This window comes from Chaetura pelagica, unplaced genomic scaffold (assembly GCF_000747805.2).
Source record: "Chaetura pelagica isolate M959 unplaced genomic scaffold, ChaPel_1.0 scaffold17, whole genome shotgun sequence".
In the NCBI taxonomy this organism is placed as follows: Eukaryota; Metazoa; Chordata; class Aves; order Apodiformes; family Apodidae; genus Chaetura; species Chaetura pelagica.
Genome location: NW_009970726.1, coordinates 1,563,723 through 1,583,453, shown reverse-complemented (window position 1 = coordinate 1,583,453; position 19,731 = coordinate 1,563,723). Strand labels below are relative to the sequence as shown.

General features: G+C 35.8%; 1 protein-coding gene across 1 annotated transcript in view; it reads right to left on the bottom strand.

Annotated features, from left to right (window-relative positions):
* Positions 1–19,731, bottom strand: part of MLLT10 (myeloid/lymphoid or mixed-lineage leukemia (trithorax homolog, Drosophila); translocated to, 10) — a 125,578-nt gene that overhangs the window by 31,377 nt on the left and 74,470 nt on the right. The window contains exons 12-13 of the mRNA XM_010007014.1: positions 12,762–12,794; positions 2,328–2,506 (exon numbers count right to left, since the gene is read on the bottom strand). Of these exons, the coding sequence (XP_010005316.1) occupies positions 2,328–2,506; positions 12,762–12,794 (212 nt within the window). The remainder of the gene's footprint in view (positions 1–2,327; positions 2,507–12,761; positions 12,795–19,731) is intronic.

The following is a 19,731-nucleotide window of genomic DNA, read 5'->3' as shown; positions in this document are numbered from 1 at the left end:
TTAAATAATAGCACCTGTGAATAAGTTCCTGACAAATAAATCTATGACCACTTGAAATCAAGTTAGGTACCAAGGCAAGATACATGACTCCTTAGGGAAAGGAGGAGCAGGAAAGGGGAGGAACAACTAAACAAAAAAAAAAAATCCCCTCAACACATCTCCCAAAAAAGAAAGCCAAAGGAACGACAGGAATTTTAAGTATTTAACCAATGGGGGGCTCCGTAGTTCAGCTAAAGACAAAAGTGCACCTTCTAGGGTATATTCCACCATTTTGTGACAACATGATTAAATAAATGCTATGGTACTGCTGTTACTACCTAACTATGGGCTCTGTTCCATTGCTTTTGAAATCCATTTATCCTCTGACAGAGTTTAACAAACAGAAGTGATGGTGCACAGTTCTTGCTTATTTAACTTTTCCATGTCATTCATGATTTTACAGACCTTTCTCTTATCCCATCTCAGAGTCTCTTTTTCAAGCTGAGAGTCCTACACTCATTCCTTTTAAGGATGCTGGTTCTTGCCATTGCTCACTACCACGGCTGCACTTGTACCTCTTGATAGCTACTCTAACTGCATTGAACAGAAACTGCCTTTTCCCAGTAACATTAATTTCATTTAGCCTCTTACTATCTTGTCAACAACATAGGCTGGTGAGGTCTTTCAGCAGCTTATGACAGCTAATATTCATAACAGCTCATTGCATAACCTAGCATGATCAGCAAACTTGGCTTCTATTCCTCCTCATTTTCCCACATCACTTATGAATATGTTGAGCTGTACAAAAGGCCACAATGCTGAACATGCCAAGACTCTGATGATAAACCTCTTCACTGTGAAAAATGAGCATCATCTTGTTTGGGGATTTTAAAATCTTTTTAAATCTTTTAATCTGTTACTCAACTGTGACACTACCCCTCCGCTTATCTCCAGACTGCTCAATTTCAGTGTCTTCAGTGAAAGAAGACACATCATTTAATACTGTTTAATACTTTAATATAAAATGTTAATTAACATAAAATTATTGTTTAGTATTAATACTGTCATATTGTTTAACACTCCTTGGGAATTTAAAAAAACAATAACATAACCAAACCCTAACTCTAAATTGGTTGTGATTTCCCCTCACAAAAGCTATACTGGTCTTCACCAAAGCACTGTATTTCTAACTCAATTCTTTGACAAGTTTTCTATCAATTTCTGCAACAGAAGTGTTGCCCACTTTTGAGTGAGACTGGCCAACTGGTCCCAAAGTTACAAGAGAGAAGTCAACATAGCATAACTTATACCTTATTTCTTTAGGAAACCAGTTCAGAAAAACTATGTAAAAATAGGAACTGCCACCTATAACAACAAAGTGTTATTTCCTATTGAACTGTGTTGGCCTGCACACAGTCAGCTGTACACGTACAATGCACACGTGTGTGCACAAACATACATGCATATAAGTATGTATGTATTAAGCTTAATTTTAATTCTTCAGGTTTATATATTCGCTAGCTTAACTCACTGTAGACTCTATATAAAAGTGGATGGCTTATATGCACACACACACAAAAATATATTGGATATATTCATTGTAAAACAGATTCCCATCAGAAAACAAAAAACAGAAGAAACATGAAGTATAACAACATTATGTCCAGTATATTATTCTTTCATATTTACACCCTAATCATGGTGGCTCTCTACAAATTTAACTTTGTAATCTCTTGATAAATCCAATCTTGCCAAACTTAATTTCAAACAAAATACTACTGTTAAGATATTTTTTCTGATTCATTACTTCAACTACGTCACCCTTCTGCACTCCTCCAGTGCACCCCTTATCCCTTTGTATGACTTTTCAAATTAAAAATCTGTAGCATAGGTGTCAACTTTCATGTGCTATCAAGACATCAGCCTTGGCCACCTCTTTGCCAAAACTAACCTTAGTTGTCCATTTGTCAAATCCCCCAAAAAACCCTGTTTCTTAAGTGATACCAACATTTTTGGATGAGACACACAAAACTTTGCATTTTCCTCTTAAATAATTTCTTAAAACACTGTTTTGATAACAGATATTAGTGAGAGCACTGATTAATTATAACCACCATTTATGCTACTAGTCATAATAGAGTAATTATTACTACACGCTTCCACAGACCATTTTTAATGAATGCTCTACAAAGACTGGACTACTTAATATTAAGAGGAACTTCTAGACACTAGTGTCTTCATAACAAATAAAATGTTTATTAACCTATTTTCCAAACAAACTATTGTTTAACATTGAAAACAAACAGGTCAATAACATGGTTCGCTATCAAACTCTTGTGATGGTTTACCTGAGTTGCAGCAACAACAGTAGTTACAGAAGGCGCAGTTGAAGGTGACAGAGCTCCCACTTGCTGCAAGTGGCCTGAAGCCTGCTGAGGTAAATGAGAACTGGAAACGGGAGTGCTAGATCCTGAGCCAGATACTGCATTTGGAAATGATACTGCTACATCATTGCTGCTAAAAATACCTGAAAAAAATTACAAAAACAATTACATGTATCTCTCTCTCTCCCCCTCCCTCTGATTTCTAGTAACCATGTAAATATGCAGTAGAAAATTAATCAAGACAAACAAGATCATTTAATATATAATGCAGAAAGTTCCTGTGTTGAAATCCTAACCATGCTGATAGATAAAACTGCTTGTCATTTGAACATTCTACAGTTCAGGGAAAACAGATTGATACAGTTCTAAGTTTTTATAAAACCTGTGTGATAAATCAAATATTGATGTGCATTACAAACTGCTAAAACGTTAACAGTAGCAGAATTTTTGGCTAAAATGTCTGCCTTCAACTGAGTCTGCTATTAGAGTTTGTTCTTCAATGAGTTACTGTAAAAAGATATAAAGAAGGAAGTATTTGGCTATATAACTGAACATACACAAAACAAATGGTAAAATACTTTTTAACTTTGCAGTGAAATGTTTCTGAACAACATATATTTGTCCAAAACTGTAATTTTTTACAACTAAGGATTACTTATGAATTTTTTCAGAAAAATATTTACAGCAAGTCTGAGGACAAAGTACTCAGATTTGCTGGTAGAACTGGTAGTATTTCATTTATTCAGAAACTAAAACTCCATCCATGATCTAAGAATGCTTAAGGACTAACATTTCTGCCAGAACACCCAACAAGTAAATGATTAAACATGTTAACATTACTCAGACTTGTATGTTAGCAATTTAAATAGAAAGAGTTCATACCCCTCTGTGAAGCCATTACTTCTGTTCATCTACATGCAGGGTAAAGTTCATTATATAGGTTGGGGAAAAAACCCTACTGACCAGAAGCCCAGGACAAGAAGTAGTACCTGTCTATGAAACTGTTAGGCTCCACGTGCATTAGATAAGTGAGCTGTCAGCTGGCCAAGGAATATCAAGCATGGTAGCACTGAACTGCAGTTAGAGGAAGAGTGCCACAGGGAGTAAACAGAAGTAGAATGAACATGGTTAGATCAAAAAAAGCAACAGAACTGAAATGCCAGTTAGAAGGCAAAGGTGGAGCTAGTTTGTCACTCATACAAATAATGATTTGAAGAAGGCAGTGACAATAAGAAGGTACGCAACGTTAACCATCACTCGCCACCCAGCAATCCCTCTGAGCACAGGCTGTCAAGGGAGACTAACACCATCCAAACCCACACATAATACTTAAACACTAATGCATCTTACATTCCCTGCCTCTACTAACTGTTAAGAAAAATGAAAAAGAGAACCAGCCAGACCCACTAAAGAACGAAGATAAGAACACCTGAAAACACATTCCAGCAACACTTTTTTTCCTGCCTAACCAAGTTTACTGACTCTACTGACCTTCACACCTTTTTACATTTAGCACACTTTCCTGGGTCCTCCCCTCCTCTTTTTTTTTGTCACTATTCCAAAAATCTACAGTTAGAACATCATCAGCAGTTAAGATCTTTGAAGTGCTCACTTTGTTATGACCTTCCTCCAATTTCATCTGACTCATCTAACTAGACTATAGATCCTGCTCTAGATTTGTCCATACGCATCACCAAATGAACATGATTAACAAGCAGCCTTCCTACTGAGTTTCCTCTTAAATAGGATAAAATTACAGCCACAAAACCAGAAATATACTGCAGGTCTTCAGAAGATTTATTTTTAAATCTGCTTTCAGAGATTTCAAATTATTAAAAACTTATATTTTTTACCCTTTATAATATGAATGCATTAAACAACTAAATGTCAAAAAAAAAATCTTTAAAAACACAAGAGTCTCATGCTATTATCTGGCTCCAGGAACCATTAATTTTAAGGGTAAATATAATGAAATATCACAACACTTACAATCAAACTGTAAGAGCTCATCACCACAAATGCTATCACTCTTATAAAACATTAATGACGAGTGGAGAAAACAAAATTTTTTGTGAGAGTCAAGTAGTAAAAAAAGATATTTTGCCAGAAAGGTAGGGCTACTCCAAAAGTTTGAAGCTATCATATAATTTTTTTGCTTAGTTTTCAAAATCTTATATATTTATTAACTGCAGAGCTGCTGCTGTTTCTGTTTTAATTATAGGGTTTATTCTTCCTCTTAGAAATAAAGTTCTGGAATATAAGCATATAGTTATAAAATCACAGGTGAAAAACTAATTCAAAAGAAAGACAAGCAGTAAACTAGTTTGCCAGTGGAACGAGGTATGCTATTATTTGCTGCTAGTGGTAGTAGCAGTCTTTTAAAAAACTTGCTATTGTTGCTGTTGCAAAATAGAGGACAAATGTTTGCACACTCTGTTTGGGCTAAATATTTCCATTTAACAATACCTTACTTAATACATAAAGTACATGCACCTTCTGGAACTAGTCATGCAAACAAGATACTACTCCATGCAAGCATTTGAATAAGAACTGTATGCTGAACATACAAATAAATCATTGATTTTCATATCATTTCAAAAATACCTGTATAAAAACTACATGCATATCATATTAGAAAACCAAGGAAGTACATATTTTACATGTCTCAAACATATCAAGTTCTCCTTTCAGGGTTTGGGGAGAAAGAAATTGCTTTTGGGATCAGAAGGAATAGTAACAAAACACTATAAACCTTATTAACGTTTTAAAAAAAACACCTTGAAGTCCTTTCTGTATTCCTGAAAGCTAAATATAGCTATAGCTTGTGATAACCATGTTGTATAGTTTGCCAAAAGCATAAACAGCTTGGTTAAATAAAATCTTCAGCATTTTAAACAGAATACAGCTCTTCTACTGCAGGTGAGAGTGGACATGTCAGTGTTCAGATAAAGTTTGACTGTGCTTAACACCAACACAGCTGCAGAATGTGGTTTCAGGTTGACAGACAAAACGCACATACAGCCTGCACTGATAGAGAGAAAGGCTTAACAAAAATGCAACTGCAAGAGGAAAAAAACATTTCTGGACAACAAATAACTGCTTGCTTCACACAGAACGGTAGTACTGCAGGAAACACACCAGACTATGCAGATTGGAAAAAAAACCCAACTATTTCTTTTTGCTGACAATCAGTGATGAAATAGATAAGAGATGAAATGAAAGAACTTTAAGAACAGTGAAAAATAAAATAGCCTCAAGTCACAAGTAGCTGTGCAGCAATGTACACCAAGTGGCACACTACAGCTTTAGTGATTTTATTTTTTAAATCTCAAAAATAAGTAGTTCCATGAGCAGAAGAATTAACAAACCATCTTAAATTTTGGCTTTCAGCAGTGTTGTAACACACTAAGATTTCCCACCACAACTTCTCTATCTAGCTATGAAATCCTTAGTACATTTTATTTGCTAGTACTACAACCCCCTACCTTATGCAGCTACCTTACTTTCCCTTCCTATGCTGGTGATTGCAGAGTGCAGGAAGAGACAAAAACAGGCTGTGGTTACTCTTGTAGCCATACACTGTCCATCTCCATCACAGAAACCTAGATAATTCAGACTCCTTTATTATGTTTGCTTGAAATTGGACAACAGGCTCAAAGCTTACTGTGCGTCAAAAGTAAGGCAACATGTAGACCACTTTCTTAGGAAGCTAGGAAGATGTTTTCCCTACCATATGGCTTTATTTTCTTTTTCAAGTCAGTAACTTGAAACACTTGCAACAACTGCAAAAAGAGGAAGTTATTTGAGATATCTACCACAAGTTTTTTTGCCATAACATAAGGAATAAACAGAATCTGGTAGAAGAGGGAGGTTTTAATGCAAACTTACAACCCACAAAAGTTGCACAGAACTACAGAACCTTGATGTGCAGGGGAGGACAGATGGACACAAGACAGGGAATTTTGATTTATAAGAACTTCTTTACCAAAACTGAAGCTATATACACATCTTCAGTACCTTCATTTCCTGTCATCTCAAGAAGTCTCCCCTAAAACCATGCCAACTTTCTACATAGAGCAAAATGAAAATGTGCCTTCAAATGAAGCAGTCCATTGAGTAGTAACTAAATATGTAGAAAAATGTATTAAGTTTAGTTATAGAAGAAAGAACATGTTCGATTCCAGTAGAATGTTAATAGTGGAATGAGTATCTCAGTATTTGTTATCTTGTAATACAGACATAAGCAAAAGTGGATCTAATGCTACACATAGCAAGTAAAAAAAAAGTCATTGTAACACAGTTGTCTCAAAAGAGAAGAAAGTTACGTTTGAAACTACCAAGCCAGCAACACTATTTCATTTCAATTCATCCGAGATAATAAAATTGTAGCATGGATCCTAGTGTCAACCTGTTTCCTTCACAAAGAAATATGAAATGTAAGGATCAAATAATCAAGGTGTTCTCCTGCTGATTATGAGTAAAGAGGTCCTTTAAATCACTCACTAAATTTTTGCCTTATAGAGGAATAATCACCTGTAAACAAATACTCCCCTTGCAATGCATCTGAAGTCATTGGGATCGCATTGGCATTTTTCGCACTTCTCACAGATCCTCTCACAGACCCTCTAATCCTTCTAACAGATCTCACTGTTCACTTTCAGATAAGTTTCTACAAAATTCTGCAGTAACCACTCTGTAAGTGCACAGCAATGATAGTTACTGTTCTGCAGCTTCGTAACAAGCCATCATTTCCCTCCCTTTCAGTGACTGGGGTTCCTTTTTTGATGGGAGGTACTACAGCCATTGCCACTGATCAAAAGTCAATCCTGTTATGAAGGGCATTCTATGTCCTCTCCATGATGAGGCAGTAAGAAAAAAAACAAAACACTCTCAAAGTACCCAAAGAACACACACTGCTGGCAGTAGAGTGGAAAAGGGAAGATAAAAAACACAGGTAAACACAATAAAGATTTAACAACTATTCTAGTTTCATACCTATTGACAGAAGGCAGAATGCTATGCTTATTCCCTTTTAAAATACTCCATAGATTGAACCTAACAGTCAAAAACCAAAATACTTGCCAAGAACCTGCACACATCAAAGGAACACAATTCAGCATGGCAATGTCACATACATGATGAATCAGTGATCTCAGAACAAGACCATATAATCTGAAGTCCATTAAAATTAACCCCAAATCCTTTGATGGCTCAAGCAAAAGGTGTTTAATCAATCTGTTTGCCTACTTACGTTCCTGTGTTCATGATCCTGACTGCACGGCTATCTACAGTCATTTAGAAATGCATTCAATAAAGGGGTGAGTGATGAAGTACCAGAACTGATCCATGTAGCTCCTCCTCCGCTCAGCTGGTCTACTCCTCTGTTCAGCTAGCTCCAACTGCTATAGTGAACTATGTTATTTTATACTTGATCCCACATTCACTACTGACCACACACATCAGAAGTGTTACAGAACTCACTCCTCAATAAACTTTTAACAGTGAGTAACACATACACCAGCTCACTAACATGAAACAACACATCTGAGTTGCTTAATCCTCACTCAGTCTGTATACGATAGTAAATTAGACTTTTATTTCCACAGGTAGGCTTCTAAGTACAAGATTTCAAAACGGCCAAAACCACTGTCAGAAAGGTTACAGCCTCCTGGTTACAGAGCACACCAACTCCTACTCTGACTTAATCCGTGATGCTACAGGCCTTGCACTACAGCCCAACACTGCCAAAGGGCTCAAACCCATGTTTTTCATAGCCTAGCCAAGGTGAATTTGATCTCTAAGAGGAAAGGTTTGAACATGACATGAGAAGACAGACTGAATAACACACCGGACTAAGAAAACAGGGAGAGAATGATGTTGCTTTTCTAGCCGGATATATCCATCGCTAAAAGTGACCAACAGCAGCTGCACAAGGAAAAGCCAATTAAGAGGGCAAGCATGAAGCATTATTTCCCTCAGATACTCCCCCAGTCCCTCTTACAGATTTTGAGCTTGAGGAATGATCTTTGTAATTATTAGCCTAAAATTCACTTCCAGCACTGCTGAACAGTTGTCACTTTTCACACCATGTCCCATGGCAAAGTCATACCTCAGTTAAACTGTGCAATCTTTTGGGGAGAGGATGGGATTGGAAGACAGGGATGACACAGAGACAAACCTTTCATTTGTTTCCTCCAGATGTTCTGACTTCCCACAATAAATCCTGGATATGCTTTATACTTGTCTGTTTAAGGTTCACATATATAAATAATTAAGATTTATTAAATAAGACACATTAAGAATTTCATGCTTATTCTAGTCTGATTCAACAAATTTTGAAGTACTCTTCCAGAATAAGAGCAAGAAGATAATGCCCCATGATCCTGATCCATGATCCCATGATCTGAGAGACGTAGACTCAGCACTACAGGAGAGACCTATAGTTCAAGTGTTTGACAGCACAGTAAGATCTTTGCAAGAAGAAAAAGGTAGACAGATATGGAACAACAATCGATAAATAAATGTCTTAACATTTACTTAGATGCTCACTTTTGTCATGGTGAGCCAGGACACACAAGCCTAAGTTACTTGACATACTAAAACCAAAGTAGTTTTAGGCTTACTGAGCAGAAGCATGACATTTGTGATCTTTGTTTCTTAATGATTTCCGGGAAGAACTTAATGTGTTTGCTTAAGATCTCTGAAAACATACCATAGCTTCAAACCATTCTAACAGCAACCTCAGTGTTGCAAGGGTGAGTCACTGGTAGCACTAGATTCCTTTTCACTGTTAACATACTCTTTTAAAGGAGTTTCTACTCTCCTTTGGATTCCAGTGATCTGAAGTTGGTGTATTTGAAGGCATGGTGCAGGAAGCTTGACTTAGTCAGGATTTTCAAAAAGCAGGCCATTAGAGAGTCTCACAAAGAACGACAGCAATTCTGTTGTGATTAGATAGTTACCTTTGGTGGTGGGGAACAGCTGTTGCCTGACCCGCTAAAAGACTACACATCGCTGCCATTAGCAACAACTAAAGCTTTAAAGTGGTATTCTAGAAACTCGTGGACAGGTAGCTATATTATTATGTTTGTAGTATCTGACAACTAAACAATAGCACTCCATTATTCAATACTCTGGAAAAAATGGGCATAAAGGAACTATTTCAGGATGACTTTGTAATTTATCCTTCTCTTGTTCTTCCTTTTTTTTTTAATGTATATGTTATTGTAGGTGCTACTGTCCCCATGCTTCAACACAGACAGATGCCTTTTTATCAACACAGAAAAAAACTATCAATCTGGTATAGATTTAAAAAAAAAAAAATTACTCATTCATGCTCTGTCAAGATTCTGACTAGTTTAGGTTAACTTGTTAAAAAAAAAACAACACCCAAAACCATACCATATATGCTGAACTTTGCCTGCATTGATGCAGATTGATGCAGAGGCCAAGTCTACAGAACTGAAAACTTTATTTGGAAATGTGCCAACTTCTAAAGCTGATCACAGTGTTAAGGCTGACATGATGAGTATCTGTTCTGTGCTACGCCTCTTCTCACTGCAACTGACAAATCAGCATAAGATGGAACAAACATTAACAGAGATGCGAAAACAGGAACAGGAGTAAAAAATAAAAGGAACACAAGATGGAATAAACCAGAACAGAAATAGTCACACAAAGGCTACAACCAACCACTACAATTTACAGCTAGTCCTAACACAAAATTGTTACGTTCGGTTCATCACTCTCAGTAGTATTTTTTTTAAGTATTCACTAAAATCCTCAGCAATTTGTATTTCTGTACCCCTCCTCCTGCTTTGCCAGTGGTAGGCCCACAAAAAACGCTGCATAAGAGATGACTACAAGGTCTAAGTCAAAAACGTTCTGTAAGGTCCAGAGTAAAACTAACAAGGACAAAGCACAAAGTTACGACAGCAAAATGCTGTGAAAACTTTACATCTCTCCACTGCAGTTTTTTTAAAAGCATAAAAATTATAAGTTGACCATAAAACTGAGAAACAGAGCACTGGATACTAAGACTCTTACTGGCAAACTGCTGTGTGCCACTTCTGCCTTGAAGTATCTTGCCTCCTTTCTATTAAGGGGAAAATACAGCACAGCTTCATTTCCTAGTCCTCTTTTTAATCTGACCCTTTCAGATACATTCAAGTCTTTAGTGATCACCTTTCCTCCTCTACATCTTGACCACACCCGATGCAACTGGCAGGCTCCAAGCATCACCTTTATACTAGCATAACTATCAAATGAACCTCGCAGCTCCCAACAAGTATTTGTCTCCACTTAAACCAAAACTCCCAGTATTTTCTTTTCAGTATTTTGCTGCTTATGTGCAGTCAACTTAAACCCAGTGCAACGAAAAAACAAGCTCTCAATAGCCTGTCTCCATTAAAACTCATACAGGTATTGACTCTTACAGTCCTCAGCATTACCTGACTTATAATCTGAATATGCTGTTGGATATCTCTATCTATTTAGATATTTATCTCAAGTTTGAGTATTTCTTTTCATCCTATACACACATGGCAAGATCCTTCTTCACTGTTCATATTATCAAAATCTCTACCTACCCTCACTGATTTCACCCATATGTATGCTTCTGCTAAAACAAGAGTACACAAAAAAGCCCTGAAAGACTGAGAGGAAAAAAGTAACCAACTTAAAAAAAAAAAAAAAAAACACCGAAAAATTTTAAAAGGGAAGAAAGATAAAACACAGACACACACCAAAAAAAAAGGCAGATTAGACAACTAATCCTGTCCGAACACTGTTCCAAAACAAACACGTAGGTAACATTATTCTGCCCCACAATAATGTCATACAAAGCATTATTATTGCTTGACAAAAAAGCATACAATATTAAGTAACCGCTTTCCTCTATGCCCTTCCAACTTCTATGCTGGAGTTAGGAATACACAATCAGTTTAAAAGAAAAAGTGCAATGTGGAAAGAAGTCATCACAAAAGGTGTTCCATCAGTTTCTGTTCTGCACTGTTGTGAACCTATACCTCTTCAACATTAAACAGCAGAAAGGCTCTGCTTAAAAAACAGCAGAAACTCACCAAGTCCAAATTCAGCACTTTGTCAGATACCCTTCAGATGTTTTATTTTTGTTCAGAAAAATGGTGAGCTTGCTTTCCTTCATCTCAAAGCTGGTTCAGAGCACTGTATACCTGGGAGAGTGAGAGGGAAACCCTATATCAAAAGGAAAAAAGCTAAACCTATTTTACAAAAGCAAAGCAAACCTAGAGAAACCTCAGTATTTCTCACCACATGTAGACTACAGAATATAAATTTAATGTAAAATTATGTTTATTATTATTTAAGAGACCCACCACTATAGACATCTGTCTAACAATTTGTGGCTCCAACTGTGTGAAAAGCAAAATCCTATAAAACGATAATGATTGCTATCTAAAACACAAAGAACTTCAAGCAAAGCTGAAACATTTAAATTATTTTGCATACACTGAACTCCACGTCAGTACAACTTGCAATGTATGCAGCACTGCCCTTCCAACACACACATACAGCAGTAAGAAAAAAGTCACTTTATTTGGCTAACATGAATGGATAAAAAAATTCAAATTGTTATTAATAGATAGCCTGATACCAATTAAATATAACACTGAGACATAATAAACTTGATCATCTTCAAAACTAGTCTCATGAGATGGTTTTAACTGTAAATATTCCCTCTTGAATATTTCAGTAACTTATGATTGTTTCCTACAAATGAACAAAAGCCTTGAAAAAGTAAACCAACTCCTAATTTAATAAAATATGTTTCATTTCCACTGGCTATGAGGTGAATACATAACTAGGGGTACAAAGCCAATATGGAATACTAAAGGGAAGCAGCAATTAGATACATTAAAGATTCAATATTGCTCCCTCTGAAATTGATAGCACTTGTTATCAGTGACACAAATGAGCAGCATCAGGCTGTCAGAACAAAGACTGGGCAAAACAAGGCTACCTTCACATGCATTACTTGTAGTAATTTAAGTAGTCAGGAAGGCAAGTGGGAGAATGCCTGAGGTAGACACCACTATAACACACCTATGAATGGAGCACTGAAGAAGAACTAGAAACACTATTCACAAAATTAAAGAAAAGAATCTCAGAACTGGAATAAAACTGTTATCATTTTACTGCGCACATACAAAAAGATCATAAGAAGAGAACTGAGGAACTATTGACCTATCAGGCTCCTGCAGACAATCTACAAAGTTTTCACTCAAGTACTGAACAATTGACTCACTGCAGACCTGTATTTCACCCAATCCATAGAATATGCAGACCTTCAATCAGGCTTTTCCACAAAAGACTAGCCTTTGTGATAAATGAACCTCTGAAAAAGATTCTAATATAACTTACCATTATGTATGGTATTCATCAACTTCGAGAAAGCTTTTGAGTTAGGAGAAAAAGGGCTTCATGTTAAGATCATGTTTAACAGACACACAAAAGAATATATGTATAGACAGGAATTTCAGTGAACAATAATATGCCTGAATACATCTTTCTTGTATTAGAGCTCTGATCATTTACAGTAGCTCAAATTGTAAAATGGATTTATTTCCATCCACTAAAATTATTAACTTACATTTCTTTTGCCAGTGTTTGTTAGGCTTTAAATGTTGAGTAAAAGAACATCCCAGCACAACCAATTTGCTGCATTCTAAAGCTACTGTTACAAAATTCTAAAATCAAATAATTTCCAGCAATGATCAGTCTAATTAAATCTTTTAATTTCATTGTCTGCAACAAATTTAGAAACTTAAACTGAAGCTGCCTTGCTAATTTTAAGCATGAGGCATCTTTGTTTGCTTCACTGATTAACTGTGACTAACTCAAGCAATCAGGAAGTTCAACAGAGAACAGTTCTGTCTCCTTAACTTAGGGAGCTCAGTTGAAGAATCCAAATGTATATAGAGAAAGAACATCCAACTAGTGGTACACCAAAGGAGATGCTCATTAACTACCTTTTCCTCATGCGTTGGGTTTTTTAGATAATATTGATCTCTAACCATAAAGTGCCAGAATACACTCACATCCCCTGCTGGATAGCTAGAAGCATCTAACTCAGCCTCCACAGCAACACACTTTTATGACCCGTTGCTGAGTGATAACCATCATGCAGATTGTCCACCTCTTCCACTTATGCCACCAATTTATTCCTACTTAGGATAATTACTGTGCATGAGAAATAGCAGCCATTTTGATGGATCAGCACTTTCAATATTAAGGAAAGTCCCTTTCAAATCCAAGGAATAGGTGAGTTGGATAGGTTTTGGGGGGGTTGGCATGGGGGTGTTATTGGGGTTTTTTTAAACAAGTATAACCCTAGATTACCTGAAGCTACTCCTGTTGCTTTTGTTTCTTTATAATTGTACCAAACAGAAGCTACATAAACTATAATGTGCATTGTATTCCCAAGCATCGCTAAGAAATTTCTGAAAGTTTTAAAGCAGAATGCACTAGATATGCCCCAGTGAAAAATATACTATTACAAGATACACACTTCATAGATAAATGAGGAAGAGAGGCAATTAAAGAGCTGACAAAACAATTCAGTAGACCCTCTCAGCAACATGAGATTAAAACAAGTCGTCGTCTGGCAACTCAAGAACATACATATAAAACAAAGAAAGAGAAACAAATTGTAGTAGAATCTCTTTCACCTGCAGCTACTCAAAGTGGAAAAAGTCTCTATAACATTCACAGTACACACAATACTTAAGAGAACAGTGCCAATTCCAGTACACATGAATTACACCTTAAGAGTCTACTACTGTTGCTTATCATAATGAACTTTTCAGAATAAGTATGGAATAAAAGTGAGAATAGGTTTCACACTTTTGATTCTTACTTTCAAAGTCTCTTTTTTGAAATCCTTAAGATTCCCAACTGTCATGCAGTGATCAAAAAAAGACAAATAGTGTTGCAATTTATCAGAAGGGAACAGAGAAAAACATAAAAAGCATAATTATGACACTTTAAAAATTCACGTTGCACCGATATTTCAGATACTACCTACACTTCTCAAAAAAGGACATAGTAGCACTAAAAGAGATCTGGAAAGGGTACAAAGGATATAGTACGAATGACAAAAAGGTACTAAGATTTCTAGGTCTAAAAAAGGTAATGAGAGAATGAAAGAAATGTCTCAGTTATGAATACTGTAAAGATGCTGAGTGTTTTTAATGACTATGAACTGTTTTTAGAGTCGTGTCAAAACATGATAAGCAACAGCTACAAAGTATAGCCTTTTACAATGCATAAAAATATGTTTCAGATATCAACAGAAAATTGTTTAAAAAATTATTTAAAAATTCATGGAAAAAATCGATACACAGAGAGATCAATAGCTACAGATACCCAGCCTTGAGATAAGATGGAAGGAGTCCTAGTAGGAAAATATCCCGTTTAACCTAATTCCTTAGAAACAAACAGTTCTAACATGGACCTCATCCAGTTCTATAATGAAGGGATAAGACTAGATAAGCCCTTCTTGGGGCTGATGGAGCTAATGCCAGACTCTCCCCAAGCGTCAACACAGAACAGGAGAACTGTTCCCCTACCCTTCCATACTCCATAAATTAGTATAAGGCAGATGAAAAAAGGTATTTTTTTCTAGAAGGAAAAAAGAGTTCCGAGTATAACCGCCTCTGTTGGCAGCAACATCTGTCCTGACTGAAATACCTTCCCAGCCACCTAGTTTTACCCTACAATGCACACTTATCTATTGAACTCCAACATACTAAGGTGTCAAGAAAGGTTAGAGATGGCAAGCAGTAATCACACATGCCCAAAAAAATACATGCTGTAACATCTGGACTTTACTTTCATTGTTTTCCTTTATCTTCCATCTCTGCTGCCTTATGCACTTTCCTCTCAGTCTTGGCTGAATTCTTCCTTTCTTATCTAATCCATACAAGAGCTGCTATTGCTTGCTTTAAAACCTTATCATTATTCTTCTTTAAAATTAATGCTGCTCAGGAAAACTTTGTTGCTTCCAGCTCATTCATTTCAATTAGGTTCAAAATATGTCAGAATTCACTATATTAATATTAATACCTATATTCAAGTTACCATCCTTCTACTGTTCATTACCTGTTTTTAAAGGAATTGGTTATGAATACAAAAACTAAAGTTAAATTCTAAGCTCACCACTACTCCCAGAGCAGAAAAAAGGCCTAGTGACTTTAGTCCTTGAAAGGTTTGCTGTAGCCAACCACTAAATTCTTCAGATCAGGAATTAGTCCATAACCATGATCATACTTAAAGAAATAAAAATAAAAATAAAAAATCTGCATCTGAGATTCTTTTGGCTTATGAGTTGCTTTTTCTTTTGTTTGGGAGGATGGGGGGTTTCTGTTGTTTTTGGTTTGGTTGGTTCTTGGTTTTTATTATTTATTTACTCATCAGGAAATCCTTCTTATAAATGTTGAAAACAAATAAACAATGGGAAATAAAGCCAAGTCAAATACAAAGGATCTGATAGAGTTACTAATGCACAAGCCCCAGACACAGGTCCATATTCCTCAGCTCTGTTTACAGCCTCTATGAATCTCTTCCGAACTCAAGTTTCTATAGTTACACTGGTCTAAAGACAATATATGCTCACTCTTTTGGACAAACATTTCCAATTTTTTCAAGTTACTTAGTCTATTGAAAACCCTCTTTATAAACTTTTTACCACCGCACATAATTCTCCCTCATGAAAACACACACAGGAAGCTAAATCACTGCCAGTATTAACAGTTTTCTTAATGTTATCCTTATAGGCTTCCCACAGACACCTTACATATCCAACAGATCTCACACCAAAAAAATGAACAATTCTATTTAAAGGCTGAATCAGAATTATAGAGATCACAATATGAAGCAATGAGTCTGCAGCTAAACTAGGTGTTAAATACCCAGTTTAGTTCAAATGACACCAAAAAAAAAGCTTCATATTCAGCAAAGAAGTAGCTTCTCTAACAATATAAAATAGTTTGGATCACTTACTATTTCTTGCATTACCACTACAACAGCACTAATAAGAACTATTTTGCTTATTGTTTTGACAGCACACTTTGTGAGTACAGCATACCTGTACATCAAACTCCTACAACACTTCTTCAATTTTGCTTTATCCTCCTGAAAGGAAGGTTTATTTGAGTACTCTTCTGAAAATACGGTATTGGCTTATTTGTGCCAATTTTCAGCATTTTAATTATGCTGGGGAAATTTATTAAAAATAAGCTTACATCTGGGTGGATCAACACAAAGACCTCGCAGGCTTTAAGCAACTAGTGGAGGTAACCTTTGTCAAGTATCAGGAACTGCCATACAGTGAAATCACACTGGGGATGTGTTGTCATTTAGTGTAGCTAAGGTACCTTTACAGTGAAACAAGACACTGAATTCCACAGTTTTCCTTCTTTAAAGTGTATTAAATATAGAAGCTATTGAAATCTTCAGTTGTATCTGTAAAGCTATTGCAATTGGTTCCTGCTATTTTGACTAGAGCTAGGTGTTTGGACTGTCTTCAGCCACAGCGCACGAAGGTACCGGGAGACAGCCTGACTTCAAAAATTTCACTGCGGAGTAAGAATTGCTGTGAGACACCTGTCCCAGTGTTGTACCAAGTGACACACATGTTCCACAGCACAGGCTAGCTAGAGCTTCAGGAAGCTACTTAGTTCTATCACCTCCATGCAACCTGTTTAAGAAAGTTAAATTACATTAATAAGAAGAAACCATAGGGAAATGTGGCGTTAATAATCAGACACTTGATCTGATTATATCTGCTTAAAAGCAGCGTAATATGCAGACAGTATAGTTCCTATACATCAACACAGGATCTGTCCATAGTAAGTCTTAATGGATTTGATCACAGGCAACACCCTTCAGTTAAAAGCTCAATTATTTTAAGGTAACGAGTCTTCCTCATACCACTACACTTTGTTAGTATTTCTATTTAAATTTTTGTGTTATTGTTAAAACTTTGCAGGGGAATTTCAGAAGTGATTAACATAATCAACAACAGCTCAAGACACCAGTGCCTCTTCCTATATAGAAGTTACTCACTTTGATTGTAATCCTGAAACAACTTTCAGACAGTTTAAGTTCTGATACTGCAGCTATTAGAATCGAATAAATGGAAAAATTAAACGTAAAGTGCATTTCCTTCTGATTTTAAAAACCTTATGGTAGTGCTATCACTTCTGACTGACAACAACAACAAAAGAATTTTACCATATAAACTGGACAGTCTTCAGAGGCACAAAAATGCTGCAAACACTATCAACACATTCACATCACTTATTTTTCAGCTATATTTAATTTCTGAAAGACTCAAAAGTCTCTAAGATCTGAAAAGTACAATGTTCACGGAGGGGTAAAAAACCCTACTGCTCAAGCCTCTTCTTTGCCCTCTCCCCCAGCACACTTTTTTATGTTCCCATGTCACCTTTAACAGATTTTATGGAGTTAAAAGACTGATTGCTATCTCACATTTGACTTACAAGGAATGCCACACTCTAGTAAATTGGCTCCAGATGCTGCAAAATGCTCACACTCAAAAATTGTATATTTTAATTTAAATATATATATATATACAAAATGATATCAAATGAAGGGTTTTTTCAAGTCTAATTTTTAAAGAAGACCCTGGGAACTGAACAGTTTCAGGTAAGCAAACACCAGCTGTATCTTCAGTTTCCATGCAATGACAGTATTTCATTTAAGGAGTATTTCCTTGATCTTCAGAAAAGGGATACACCATTAAAGCAAATACCAAAGTTTGCAACAAAGAAATCTGATAGGACAGAAGTCTTAATTACTTCAGAGTGTCTCCTTGTCTCCCTGCTCTATTTTAAATTCTAATTCCTAGTTTTATAAAAAGAAGTAAAGAACTAACATAATCCTAGCACAAAATATGAAGTTTCAATACATTTTCTCTTTCTGCCTTTTTTTTGTTTTAATATAATAATGCTTCATACTTATACAAATGTATCAGGAAAGATAATCAGCTCCTGGAAAAGCAGGCAGTTTATTTCGTTCACTATGTGGGCAACAATAACAGCAAAGCTGTAAGCTAGACCTCATCCACACAGCGTAATTTACCCAGACTGCCTAGGCCTAAAATATGTGAGTTTTTTAAAGAAATTCATACCTAGCAGCAAACCCACACACGGCACTTTGTAGGCTTACAGGTCAAATAAAATATAAAAGCAAACAGTTTACAAAAAGATATCCGTTTTTTTTTTTTTAAAATCTTCCCTCACCAAACAAGAAAGATTTATAGCTAAATTTTATAAGTAGCAAGTACAGCAACTTAAGTAGCCTTTAAGCCCCTGCAGTCCATTTTCTTCTTTGCCAAGAGCCAAAGTATTCATATAGTTATTTATTATGTGTCAAAAAAGATCATTTTTAGATGCCAATCCTGCAAATAATTATGTATGGGCATAAATCTAGACATACAAAATTTATTATTTAATTCTTTTTTGGTATAAGATTTGCAAACCTTGAATAAAAACTAAGTTTCAAGCATTTTATAAATAATTAAATCTTTTTGCTCAGCTGTTTAAAATTATTCTTTCTTTCTCCTAAATGAATAGCTACCAAAACCTTCTTTATTTTGTTTTCAAATGAAAGACCTAAAAGGGAACTCAGGAGTATACACATTCTGTTTCCCATATTAAGTAATTTGTGTTTTGTTGTGGGTGGGGGTTTTTTTTAGAATCCGAAATGTGTGGCAAGTTCATAATTTAAACATACTATTTCCTGTAGACTATCAGAGCATAATAAATAAATAAAGATCTATTTATAAATGCAACTAGAAAGTAATGCCCAGAGTCACATGATAATTTGGGAATCCCATTTCAAATATGTAATCTTCAAAATTTCCATTTTAACCTGACAGACACATTTTCATATAGCAATTAGCTAGTCAGGTAAAATCTCATTTCAACAGCTGCCAAGATCTCTGATATAAGCAGGCCTAAGCTTGATATGCAAGTTACACCCTAGTTATTAGAACTTATATTACATTCCCTGGACATTTATCCCTGGACAGCTCTCACATCTGTTTTAATTTAAAACAAAATTAAAACATTTAAAAAAAATTTTTTTGAGAAATTAAAACTTTCTTTTGTTTTGAATCTAATCCTGTGACATCAACAGGGGAGCTGATTTGTATCTAATGTGCAAACCACTGCTTCCATAGAAAGTCAGGCAGCCTGGAGACTTCAAAGGCAGAAAGACGGAACGCTTCTTGTTTTCAGCAGCGCATCTAATTAAGTACTTTAGGTCTGTCAATTTTAGGTCTGTCAACTTTTTTTTTTTTAAAAAA